Source organism: Eleutherodactylus coqui, chromosome 2 (assembly GCF_035609145.1).
Source record: "Eleutherodactylus coqui strain aEleCoq1 chromosome 2, aEleCoq1.hap1, whole genome shotgun sequence".
Classification (NCBI taxonomy): Eukaryota; Metazoa; Chordata; class Amphibia; order Anura; family Eleutherodactylidae; genus Eleutherodactylus; species Eleutherodactylus coqui.
The window spans coordinates 320,041,360-320,055,834 of NC_089838.1; the positions used below are offsets into that span (position 1 = coordinate 320,041,360).

A 14,475-nucleotide genomic window follows, 5' to 3' on the forward strand; every position below is an offset into this window, starting at 1 on the left:
TGATGTAGGCAATGCCAGTGCTATTAATCCCTTAAGGTTCACCCTATATAGATATATGTCAGGAAGTCGCAGGTGGTATATGGAGAGGGCACGGGAGCCAAGTCTGCTCCATGCCTGGAGGGTGCCGTGTGTTTGTGACAGTTGACATTCACCTGTAATTGCAGCAATCAAAGCTAGTGATGATCACTGCAGTTAACTATTTAGATGCCACTGTGAAAGTTGTGCAGCGCATCTAAGCAGCTAGTCCGAGGGGAGGCCACTTTGGTATTGGATCAACTCTGCACCCCACAATGCAATTGTAGGGTGCCGATGGGTTCACCAGGCAGAATGGAGCCTAGTGAAGACTATCATAGCTGCCATACATTGCAGTCTATGAAGCTCTACCACAGGCAAAGCTTAATAGACTATTGTTAAAAAGAACAATACACTGTAATACTGAAGTATTGTGGTCTATTGTAGAAATGATCAAGCTATTTTAAATCCAAGTTCTCTATGGGAATGAGTTGAATACGTTTTTTAAAAATATATTTGAAAAGTGTAAAACTTTAGAGTAAAACCCTTTCCTATTTCTCATGTTAAAAAATCTACCCTAAAATAGGGCCAATAAAAACTACCGGTCTCACTGCAATAAACAAGCCCTCATACAGCCATAGGAAAAATAAAAAAGTTATTGGTCTCAGAATGTGCAGCAGAAACAATTTTTTAAAAGGTTCTAATACATTAACCCCTGCACTCCCCAGGACATACAATTATGTCATGGGGGGTTTAACGTTTGAACAGAGTGTGATCGACCCCAAAAACATCTGGTGCCGGCTGTCTCCAAAGATGGCGGAATTGCATTTTTCTCCATTTTAGTCCACTTAGAATTTTTTAAAAGTTTTCCAGTAAATTATGTGATACATTAAATGGTACCATTGAAATATAAAACTCGTTCCACAAAAAACAAGCCCTCGTATAGCTACCTAAACGGAAAAATGAAAAGGTTATTTTTTTTAACCCCTTCCCGCTGCAGGGCGTAAGTTTACGTCCTGGCAGCGGGGTACTTCCTGCAACAGGGTGTAAACTTACGTCCTGGGGAAAGCGCGAGATCATAAGTATCCCGCAGCGGGAGCTGGCTGTCAGTTACAGCCGGCCCCCCGCTGTTAACCCCTTCCCTGCCGCGTTCTATGTAGATCGCGGCATTGGAAGGGTTCACAGTGGGAGCGCGCTCCCTCTGTGAAGTTGTCGGGCTCTCGCGATATAATCGCAGAGAGCCCGGCCTGTTGCCATGGCAACAGGACGCCAGACACTGGCGTCCTGTGTTGCCAGAGCCTATGATCGCTGTATAAGCGATAAGGCTGTCTTATCACAGCGATCATCAGTGCTGTGCTGCAAGTCCCTCAGAGGGACACAAATAGTGTAAAAAAAAAATATTTTAAAAAATGAATAAAAACGAAAAATGTAAAAAAAAAGTAAAAGAAAATCTTTTTTATGCTTTTCTCATATTAGCATAAAAAAAGGTTAAAAAAATTTAAAACCCCACATATTTGGTATCGTCGCATCTGTAGCTACGCGTACAATAAGCTGCACGTTTTTGACTGTGCAGGGGAAAAAAGCGTTAAAAAAACCGCTAAAAAACTGAGGCAAAATGCTAATTTTTAGCATTTTGCCTCCCTAAAAACGCAAAAAAAAGTGATTAAAAAACCAGTATGTACCCCAAAATGGTACCAATAAAAACTACAGCTCATCTCGCAAAAAATAAGCCCTCAGAGGGCTCCGTACATAAAAAAATGAAAAAGTTACAGGACTTTGAATGCAGCGATTTAGAAAAGAAAAAAGATTTCCAAAAAAGGGTTTTTATTGCAGAAAAGTGGAAAACTCCCCCAAAAATGTAAGAATTTTGGTATCGTTGTTACCGTACCAACCCGCAGAAAAAATGGATTGTGTCATTTATGCTGCATAATTAACGCTGCAAAAAAAAATAAATCTATGTCAGAATTGATGCGTTTTCTCTCCCTGTTATCATAAAAAAATAATAAAAGTTTTACAATGTAGTCAATGTACCCAAAAGTGGCACCGATGCAAACTAACAAGGTCGTAAGATGCCTGAACCCGTATAGACTCCATTGTCAGAAGAAAAAAGGGGCACGGATGACAAAAACCCTTAGGCTGAAGGAGACATTTGGATGGCATGAGGCTCATCTTATTCTGATGTTCTTCTTGATCTCTCAGATGTCATATTGTTCTCTTGTCTCTCTTTTCTGTCTTTGATCCCTTTTAGCACGACCTGCCTCCAAGATAGAATCCACAGGACTCGGAAAAGACGATCTTGATGAGGATTCATATGCAAATATGGAAAGTTTTAACTCGCGCAGTATGTTTTATGAGAGCTGGCTGTGGAAGGTGGAGACTCTCCCTGCGAAAGCTGATTCACACGGGTAAGTGTTCCTCTAGAATTCTAATATATGTCTGTCCTATGTGGATCCTGCTCCATCCATTGTCAGTCTATGGCTTTCTACTCATCTCTATTCCCATCCTGGTAATGTAACATGGCCCCTGACTATAGCCTAGGTTATAAGGAAAGGCAAATGGGGCAATTACCCCTAGACCTCAGCCATCCAGAGTTTTGTCTGGACTCTTAAGTAGAAGAAAGCTGTCAATCAGACTTGCCTTTGGGGGATCAGAGATGTATGGAGGGGAGCAGGTCGTGGACAGCCTTGAATGTCATTGATAATATCCTGAAATGAGTTTTCTGGACACCGAGCAGCCAATGAAGAGATTGACAGAGGTAGAGGAAGGAGGCAAGAGGTGGAGTAACTAGGCAGCAGAGTTGAGGTTGCATTGGAGAGGACCAAGAGTCTTGGATGAGAGGCCACAGAGGAAGATGTTGCAGTAGTCTAGGCAGGAGATGATGACGAGCATTTTTGTTGATTAGAAGTTGACAAAGAAGTAGATTCAGGAGACATTTTTGAGTTGGGAGCAGCAGGGGGTGAGGCTTGTATATACAGTTTGAAGGAGAAGGTGGAATCAAAGTTTACCCAGGGGTATCAGAGAGACTGATGAAAGTGTGATTGATAGTTCTGTGCGGGACTGAGTGAGATGAGGAAATAGTTCATTTCTTTCCATGTTCAGTTTTAGATAGGGGATAGAAAAGGAGAAGAATGTGGCTGACACTCTGGGAGTCTGGATAGTAGAGGGGTAATATTTGGGTCAGAGAGGTAAATATATCATTAGAATAAAAGTGGCTCCAGAAATCTATGGAAGTCTATATGCTGTCCAAACTGAATGTGTAGAAGGGAACACTAGGGGGCCTAAGACAGAGTGTTGGGGGGCACCAACAAAGAAAGTGCAAGACGATGAGGTGGTGTGTGAGTGATAGACAATACATATTTGGTCATTAAGTTACAAGGATATCCAGTGAAGGACAAGTCTGGGATGACAGAGGTTGTCACAGGAGGAAGTGGTCAACTGTGCCAAAGGCAGAGGACAGGTTCAGAAGAAGCACAGATTAACCCTTTCCAATCCAATATGTATCCTGGTTTTCCTAGGGGGCTTACTCTTTTTCTGCTGTTATACAACGGCGCTATATGCTGGCTAAAGCCAGTACTGCATGAGGTGACACGTTGGATAGGCTCCAACAGCAGAGAGGCTGGCAATATACAGTAAGAGAACCCCGACGGACGTCTTCCAACATTGGAGCTGTACAGCCTTAAATCATAATGTCTTCAGAGGTCAGACAGTGGATTGGAAAGGGTTAATGTTGTGAGGCTTTTGTCTTGCTTTTTCAGTAGAGTATTGAGAATGGAAGCCAGATTGCAGTTGGTCAAATAGCTAGTTAGATGAAAGGTTGGAGGACAGTTCAATGTGGCCGTGCTGTTCCAGGATCTTTGACACAAATATTAAGTCATTCACTCATTATATAACTGCTACTGAGAAGGAAGGCCTTCAACCAAAAAAAAAAAAAAAATGCCCAAGGGCCTACACTAATCTTTCTCAGGCCCTAACATACTGCCTTTAAACTTTAGCAATGTTTTACTTGTCATGGAGACAAATCAGAAGATTTGGCAAGATTAAAAGGTAGTGAACACTCATGTTATGATGAGTGAACCTGGGCAATTGCCAGGGGTCGAAGAACCAATGGTAACTCAAGTAATCATTTTCACTGCAAGGGATTGCGATTCAAGGGACCACATACACCAGGAGCCTTTAAAGAAGTTGATAATAAATAATGAAAAAAGAACCCCTAACCTTTAAGTCCCATTAAGTTAATTGCCTCTTTAAGTTGTCCATATAAATGAGATACAGTGGCCTAAACAAATTAGATTGCTGGCGGATCCCAAAAAAACGGGATGATTTGCCAACAAATATCTCATGTCAATGATTAGCTGAAGTCATTGTGATACAATTTGGGCATTGCTCCTCTCAATTCTTCTCTGTTTTAACTCACACAGGTATTCATCATTGGTTGTTAAGGCCGTTTTGCCAGAGTCAATCACTACCTGGCAATTTTTGGCAATCGGCATTTCTCCAACCTCAGGTAATTTCCTGCAAATAGTGGCATTATTAGTACCTGGCACCTGAGTCCATAGCTTAGTGCCCCGAGTCTCTTGGGACCAGCAATCACAACATTCAGTTGTATCTGAATACTCATTGCCCCAATGGTGACCCTAGTATCTTCAGAACTTATCAAAACGTTTTCTTATAGCATGGACAAAGACAGTAAAAATTGTAAAGAGTAGAAAGTTAAACTTCAAAAACATAATTTCTCTCATTGTCTTCCAAGGCATCCAATTTTTGTTGTACTGTGTTGTGTCTGACTCTGAAATTGGAGGTGTTCTAACATGATGCTGAGTAGGGGTACCCACATGATTACATATATAATAATGGTGTTATTGTCAGATATCAGCTACTAAAGATGCTGACATGATGATATACCAGCATTGAAATGTTCACATCAGTAAAGAAGTTGCATCATTTAGAAAACCTATTTTCAAATACTCTAAGGGTAACGGAGAACATTGATCCATAGACTGACCGAAGGTCGGATGCGACCAAACGGATAATCAAGGATATGTTCACACTGCAGATGTTGGCACAGATTTTATGTCAAAATTCACGACAAATCCATGACCCATTCAGTAGAAAGGTAATCCATGTCCCTTTTTAGCACAGATCCACGTAGGGAATTCCGCGCATGGATTTTGCCCAATTCAAAAGGGTTAAATCTATGTGCAAATCCATGGCAAAATATGCAGTAGAAATCCACAACTTTGCTGCAGATTTCTGCCATGATTTTAGAGGCAGCATCTGTGCTGAAAAATCTGTGTTGGATTCAACCATATGAACATATTCCAAGGAGATTCCCCTATTCATGACCCTCGGCTATTATCTGGATCTAAGAAGGTATACAGGATGCTTCTTTTACTCTGGAGGACCTTAAACACCTATTGATTACACAGTCTGGCCACTGATTAAAATGGGAAGCATGTAATGCTTCACTTCTCCAGTGGAGGCACTGCAGGTGAACTCTTGGTGCCGAATCCTTCCACAGATCACATCTGGTCACATAGGGCTCAGTTTATTATTAGATGACCCTTCTAATGAAAAAAATGGGCAATCCTTTCTAAATACCAGCTAATAGACAAACATCACTATAACAGCCACTAGAGGGTCCAAAATTAGTGCATATGTTATAATAGGTCCAACATTTATAATAGATCTCTTATATTCTTAATATGTTTCTTGGCTCACAGGAATTTGCGTTTCTAAACCTTACGAAATGCTGGTCAAGAAAAAGTTCTTCATGGATCTTCGGCTTCCCCATTCAGTGGTTCGTAATGAGCAAGTGGAAATCCGAGCCATCCTATATAGTTATGTGGACAGTCCAATTGAGGTAATGTAAGCACTGCGGAATATGTTGGCATTATTATTATTAATAATGTCCAGTCAGTTGGATGAGATTGACTGAGATCTGATACAAGATCAATGAGCCAAAAAATTGATGTGAAACACAAAAAGTGCTCAGCTATAAAGTCTATTGTAAACCCTTTTTCGAAGGTGAAAAGATCTCCAAACCCACTTGCTAACCATGTAGGTCAGAAGACCCTGCAAGGGTCAAAACAAGTGGCCACCCCTCCATACTCTGGTCTGACTAAACTGCCTAAGCTCCAAAAATTAGGTATGGCTCCCTCAAAGATAGGAGCCCAATTGCAGGGAATGATTAAAGGCCACATACACCCAGGCCATCAGGAGGTAGATGCTGTAAGGATGTAGTATTTAGGAAGCAGGTTCTCTTGGATGGCACAGGAATAACTGGCATGTGGAGACAACATTCAATTTGTGGCACACAAAAACTATATATTATGTGCATGTTGACTCTCCATGAGAGGACACAGTGACTTTAGTTAACAGTTCACAGGGGTAACAAACCTTGTGACTGTCGTAGTAGGTGGTAGGTAATACAGGGACCAGGATACGAAGCAGACACCGAAGTTACAGATAAACTGCAAAAGCAAAACGGTTCTGCACTTTTTAGAGAGCAGTACAGTAAATATGTTAATCCTTCAGATTCACTACACTAACCTGACAGGTAAAAAGAAAAAAGTTTGGTACTGTGTTAGCCAGTAGAGCAAAATGTGATGTTCTTAGCAAGAAAAACCAAGTAATCTTGTAGATGTGATACCTTTCAATGGCTAACAAAAAGACATGATGTTATAGGGAGCTTTTAAACCTACTTAGGGTTCTTCTGCAGGTTTAATGGAATAGATCCAAAGAGGCATATTGTCGGGACTTGAACCTGCACCCTGCTGAGCCATTCAGGCCTTTGGATATGTTCCCATGAATACCTGGCCTTGTTATATATTTCTGCCTCCTGTCCTGGCCTCGCCCTGCCACTAATTAAGCTATCTATATAAACCTGTCCCTGTCCCTTAATGCATTGCGTGATTATTATGCTCCAAACCTTCATCAAGCTCCATTGCTGCCTGCTCCTCTGCGATTCTACTGAGACCTTCTGATATCGACCCCTGGCTTCCCTTCTGACTATGCTACTCACTTCATCCACTTGTACTGCAAATTAAGACCTCCCATTGCTGACTCTTGGCTCTGCCCTGACTACTCTCCAGACCTGTGGCTATTACATCTGAGGCTCCAACCCAGTGCCTGAAACCGCTACACAAATATATATACAGTATATATACACATACATATGAAAAGGGCACAGACATGGTGTGATTAATTTGCGCTTAAAACAATACCAGAACAGGGTGAATGGAAGGGTAAATACTTAATTAGTCCATTGATAAGGGATGTGAAAGTTTTATGGTCTTTAAATTAGTGTTAGGGGGTCACCAGGCCTGTGTGTTATCACAGCTATAGATTTCTCATATTCTCCAGTGATGCATGAAACCACCTCCGATTTTAATTCCTATCTTGAGAGTGTCAGCGATTATTATGAACTTGTACTCTCAAGAATTATTTACTTCCCAAAAGGCTTTGCCTAAGGAATCCCATTCTGCACACCTATAATACTCTTTATGCACAACGTCTTTGCTTCAGGACTTCTGAGAGATTGCGGAACCACCTTATTCACATCTTCACAGCATCAAGAAAAAGGCCCTTATGGAGATACAAACTTTAAGGAACAAGCTTACAGAGGACTTTAAACTAAAAATGCAATGCTATTACACAACACTATAGTTGTACCTGATAAAGAACAAGGAAAAGAAACTCCAAAGACTTCGACTCAAAGCAGGCCTGTACCCAAACACTGATCAGGAACCCCCCCGAGTTCAGAGCAGGCCTATACCCAAACACTGATCAGGAACACCTAGAGTACAGAGCAGGCCTGTAACCAAACACTGACCAGGAACACCTAGAGTCCAGAGCAGGCCTGTACCCAAACACTGATCAGGAACACGCTGAGTCCAGAGCAGGCCTGTACCCAAACACTGATCAGGAACACCCCGAGTCCAGAGCAGGCCTGTACCCAAACACTGATCAGGAACACCTAGAGTACAGAGCAGGCCTGTAACCAAACACTGACCAGGAACAATCCAAGTCCAGAGCAGGCCTGTACCCAAACACTGATCAGGAACACGCCGAGTACAGAGCAGGCCTGTAACCAAACACTGACCAGGAACAATCCAAGTCCAGAGCAGGCCTGTACCCAAACACTGATCAGGAACACCCCGAGTCTAGAGCAGGCCTGTAACCAAACACTGACCAGGAACAATCCGAGTCCAGAGCAGGCCTGTAACCAATCACTGACCAGAAACACCCTGAGTCAAGAGCAGGCCTGTACCAAAACACTGATCAGGAACACCCCAAGTCCAGAGCAGGCCTGTACTCAAACACTGACCAGGAACACCCCAAGTCTAGAGCAGGCCTGTACCCAAACACTGATCAGGAACACCTAGAGTACAGAGCAGGCCTGTAACCAAACACTGACCAGAAACACCTAGAGTCCAGAGCAGGCCTGTACCCAAACACTGATCAGGAACACCCCGAGTCCAGAGCAGGCCTGTACCCAAACACTGATCAGGAACACCCCGAGTCCAGAGCAGGCCTGTACCCAAACACTGATCAGGAACACCTAGAGTACAGAGCAGGCCTGTAACCAAACACTGACCAGGAACAATCCAAGTCCAGAGCAGGCCTGTACCCAAACACTGATCAGGAACACGCCGAGTACAGAGCAGGCCTGTAACCAAACACTGACCAGGAACAATCCAAGTCCAGAGCAGGCCTGTACCCAAACACTGATCAGGAACACCCCGAGTCTAGAGCAGGCCTGTAACCAAACACTGACCAGGAACAATCCGAGTCCAGAGCAGGCCTGTAACCAATCACTGACCAGAAACACCCTGAGTCAAGAGCAGGCCTGTACCAAAACACTGATCAGGAACACCCCAAGTCCAGAGCAGGCCTGTACTCAAACACTGACCAGGAACACCCCAAGTCTAGAGCAGGCCTGTACCCAAACACTGATCAGGAACCCCCCAAGTCCAGAGCAGGCCTGTACTCAAACACCCCGAGTCCGTCAGGATAGAACAGAATCCCAACAGGACATGGACACCAGTAAAATCAGCTGTGTTATCAATCTGTCATCTCACAACCCTAGTAATTTGGAGCTCAGAGTTCTCTCCAGGGGACTTTCATTCTGTCCTACTAAAATGTTTGACAAAATAGAACTCTGCAGTGACATGGAGGAATATTTCAGGAGACTAAGACTGAAAGAGTTCTTCCATGATAAAGTGGAGCAACCAAGCCCAGGAGAAGCTATGGGCCAGGAAGAAATCTGATTGGACATCCCCCACTGGCCGCAATCCCACTTTGGACAAATATATAGACTCCTTTAGACATGAGGTGCAATCCATTATACTGGCCAAGCAGAAAAAGGAAGCATTTAATATCAATATGCAGTAGAGAAGAGCCATCTATGCTCTCAAAAACAACAAGGAGATCACCATTAAGCCTGCAGATAAGGGTGGTACTAGAGTCCTCAAGAATACATTAGACTATGAGAAGGAAGCAGACAGACAGCTGACTGACACCAGATACTACACCAGACTGGATCAAGACCCGACCCAAAAATATGTGAGGGAATTCAGAAGGGTCGTCAAAAGTCTGTGCATCTCAGGGCGGATTCTCCCCTTATACGGCCATGATAATCATAGCTGCATAATAGGACAAAACGAAACCACTGATCTCAATAGGATTTTAATGCTTTCATTTTCACTATTGGTATTCTCACCTGTTAATCGTATGGCCAAGAAAAGATAGGACCTACCCTATCTTTCCCTCATGTAGTGAATACATGGTGCGGGGAGGATCGAGCGGCACCTCTCTTCCCGCGGTCTTTTACAAACTCCTGGTGCAGATTTTAATAACCCGGCAAAAATTTCCCTTCAATCAGGCGCAACTGCGCTTTGTGACGGCAAATGTAGTAGTATCCACGCTCATCTGAAAGCACCCTCATAATGCACCAAACTGGCACAACAATACCCCTTGGTGAATGCACCCAAAGACCACCTTCACATGAGCGTATGCGTATCTACACACATCTGAGCGCTGCATATTTGCGGAATGAATGATGCTTTATCTGGTCTATCAGCATATTTGTACAGTACTTTACGTGCCCATGAGGCGTGTTCAGCTGCATGTGGCAAAACAATATGCACCAATTGAAATGGCAAATTAGTCTAATGAGTTCCACATGCATTCTTCTATGGGGACCTTGGGAGCGCAAATGCACAACGAAAAAGAGCACCCTGCAATTTATTTTTGTGTGACCAAAATGCGCAGAACATACATGCATGTGAATTAACCCATAGAAAATATTGCACAAATTTTAAATGGGCAAATATGCGCATGTGATGCCGGCCTGAAGGCTCCTTTACACGGCCGTAGGCATTTCTACATGTGCCCACCGACTCATATACGCTGAGGCCGCAATGCCGTTGGGCCGCAGCTTAGCTGTCTTCCCCTTCCCTCCCCCACCCCGGCTCACCTCCTCTCTCCTCCCCTCCAGCTGTTTGCAATGGGAGGGGTGCAGCTAAGTTCTCACCTCTCCCCACCCTTTTTCCGCAGCTAGCAATGGGATGGGGCAGAGCTGAGCTCTACCCCTGTCCCGCCCCCTCCCATTGCAAAAAGCCGGAGGGTAGGAGAGAAAAGGAGGGAGTTTAGCAGAACAAGACAGAATCTAATAGGACTCTTTGGGGTTCTGTTCAGTGTGTGATTAGGCTCATTAGCGGCAGATATGATGAGCTATTTCCCTTTTTGAACCCATATATTTTTTTAATCATGTTTTAGCAATTGAAGAATATTTAGCACATATCTTGTGCACTGATAGAAAATATAAAGGATCAAGCAATGTTGAAGAGCATCAGCAACAATTGTCATTAATGCAATCATACATTTTCTAGGTAATAGTAGATCTGACATACAATGAGAAGATGTGCAGCTCAGCAACAGCACAAGCCAACTTCCGCCAAGTGGTCACTTTGGATAAAATGGCCTCCCTCGTCATACCATTTGTTATTGTTCCTCTAGAGATTGGGAATATTCGGGTAGAAGTAAAGGCATCAGTGAAGGATTACTTTATGACTGATGGAGTGGTAAAAGACCTGAAAGTTGTGGTAAGTTACAGAGACAAATTTGAATTTCCAACATCATGGATATTAAAAACATACAAAATATAACTGCACCCTATATACACAATAAAAAAAACTATTTTGGTACTGCTTGCCATGTGCGGGAATAGAACTACTATAATACTGTTCTTATGTAAAAGAACATAACTACTATAATACTGCCCCCTATGTACAAGAATATAACTACTATAATACTGCTCCTATGTACAAGAATACAACTACTATAATACTGCCCCCTATGTACAAGAATATAACTACTATAATACTGCCCCCTATGTACAAGAATATAACTACTATAATACTACCTCCTATGTAAAAGAATATAACTACTATAATACTGCCCCCTATGTACAAGAATATAACTACTATAATACTGCCCCCTATGTACAAGAATATAACTACTATAATACTGCCCTCCTATGTACAAGAATATAACTTTTATAATACTGCTCCCTATGTACAAGAATATAACTACTATAATACTGCTCCCTATGTAAAAGAATATAACTACTATAATACTGCTCCTTATGTACAAGAATATAACTACTATAATACTGCCCCCTATGTACAAGAATATAACTATTATAATACTGCCCCCTATGTACAAGAATATAACTACTATAATACTACCTCCTATGTAAAAGAATATAACTACTATAATACTGCTCCTATGTACAAGAATATAACTACTATAATACTGCCCCCTATGTACAAGAATATAACTACTATAATACTACCTCCTATGTAAAAGAATATAACTACTATAATACTGCCCCCTATGTACAAGAATATAACTACTATAATACTGCCCCCTATGTACAAGAATATAACTACTATAATACTGCCCTCCTATGTACAAGAATATAACTTTTATAATACTGCTCCCTATGTACAAGAATATAACTACTATAATACTGCTCCCTATGTAAAAGAATATAACTACTATAATACTGCTCCCTATGTACAAGAATATAACTACTATAATACTGCCCCCTATGTAAAAGAATATAACTACTATAATACTGCTCCTTATGTACAAGAATATAACTACTATAATACTGCTCCTATGTACAAGAATATAACTACTATAATACTGCCCACTATGTACAAGAATATAACTACTATAATACTGCCCACTATGTACAAGAATATAACTACTATAATACTGCCCCCTATGTACAAGAATATAACTACTATACTACTCCCCCTATGTACAAGAATATAACTACTATAATACTGCCTCTCTATGTACAAGAATATAACTACTATAATACTGCTCCTATGTACAAGAATATTACTACTATAATACTGCCCCCTATGTACAAGAATATAACTACTATAATACTGCTCCCTATGTATAAGAATTTAACTACTATAACACTGCCCCCCTATGTACAAGAATATAGCTACTATAATACTGCCTCCTATACACAATAATATAACTACTATAATACTGCCCCCTATGTACAAGAATATAACTACTATAATACTGCCCCCTATATATAAGAATATAACTACTATAACACTGCCCCCCCTATGTACAATAATATAACTACTATAATACTGCCAACTATGTACAAGAATATAACTACTATAATACAGCCCCTATGTAGAAGAATATAACTACTATATTACTGCCCCCTATGTGCAAGAATATAACTACTACAATACTGCCCCCTATGTACAAAAATATAACTATTATAATACTGCCCCCTATGTACAAGAATAAATACATCACAGAAGGGGGGAAAAAAATTAAAAACAATCACAGAAAATGGCCGTTACTTACTGACTGAGGAGTGCATATAGATGCATCCTCCTCTCACCATGCAGGTAGCTGACTACCAAATGGAGGAGCAAATAACACCTGTGCAGGACACCGATAAAACAACCACTCACACTGCCTCTTGATAATGAGGGGGGTGGATGCTTGGCGTACACTCCCACACATAGTGGATACAGGGTGGCAGACCATTCTGATATATGTAGTTCACCATGCAGACCAGCAACCTATTAATGATGCCATGATAATTCGGTGGGTTGCCCTGCATTTCCATCAGTGAACCACATTGGCACTGCCACCCTAGGCTCCCCCTGAAGTCTTAATGCCACACTGCATGTGAATGATAGATAATAAATGCAAGGCATTAGTTGAATGTTGGCCAAGATACATGAGCCCACTAACCACTTCATGGTTCCTTGCGTTGTAGTGGGTCCCTACACTAATATAAATACATCATGTACAAGAATATAACTACTATAATACTGCCCCCTATGTATAAGTATATAACTACTATAATACTGCATCCTATGTACAAGCATATAACTACTATAATACTTCCCCTATGTACAAGCATATAACTACTATAATACTGCCTCCTATGTACAAGAATATAACTACTATAATACTGCTCCAATGTACAAGAATATAACTACTATAATACTGCCCCCTATCTACAAGAATATAACTACTATAATACTGCTCCTATGTACAAGAATATAACTACTATAATACTGCCCCCTATGTACAAGAATATAACTACTATAATACTGCCCCCTATGTACAAGAATATAACTACTATAATACTGCCCCTATGTACAAGAATATAACTACTATAATACTGCCCCCTATGTACAAGAATATAACTACTATAATACTGCCCTCTATGAACAAGAATATAACTACTATAATACTGCCTCCTATGTACAAGAATATAACTACTATAATACTGCCTCATATGGACAAGAATATAACTACTATAATACTGCCCCGTATGTACAAGAGTATAACTACTATAATACTGCCCCCTATGTACAAGAATATAACTACTATGATACTGCTCCCTATATACAAGAATAAAACTAGTATAATTCTCCCCCTATGTATAAGTATATAACTACTATAATACTGCCTCCTATGTACAAGAATATAACTACTATAATACTGCCCCCTATGTACAAGAATATAACTACTATAATACTGCCCCTATGTACAATAATATAACTACTATAACATTGCTCCTTATGTACAAGAATATAACTACTATAATACTGCTTATTATGTACAAGAATATAACTACTATAATACTGCTCCTATGTACAAGAATATAACTACTTTAATACTGCCCCCTATGTACATGACTATAACTACTATAATACTGCCTGCTATGTACAAGAATATAATTACTATAATACAGCCCCCTATGTACAAGAATGTAACTACTATAATATTGCCCCTATGTACAAGAATGTAACTACTATAATATTGCCCCTATGTACAAGAATATAACTACTATAATACTGCTCCTATGTACAAGTATGTAACTACTATAATATTGCCCCT

The 14,475-nt window shown here is 40.9% G+C and overlaps 1 protein-coding gene across 1 annotated transcript in view; it reads left to right on the top strand.

The window, feature by feature from the left end:
- The window catches only part of LOC136612969 (complement C3-like), a 108,477-nt gene that overhangs the window by 67,710 nt on the left and 26,292 nt on the right, over window positions 1-14,475 (top strand). The window contains exons 18-21 of the mRNA XM_066593743.1: window positions 2,261-2,417; window positions 4,431-4,516; window positions 5,733-5,872; window positions 10,905-11,117. Of these exons, the coding sequence (XP_066449840.1) occupies window positions 2,261-2,417; window positions 4,431-4,516; window positions 5,733-5,872; window positions 10,905-11,117 (596 nt within the window). The remainder of the gene's footprint in view (window positions 1-2,260; window positions 2,418-4,430; window positions 4,517-5,732; window positions 5,873-10,904; window positions 11,118-14,475) is intronic.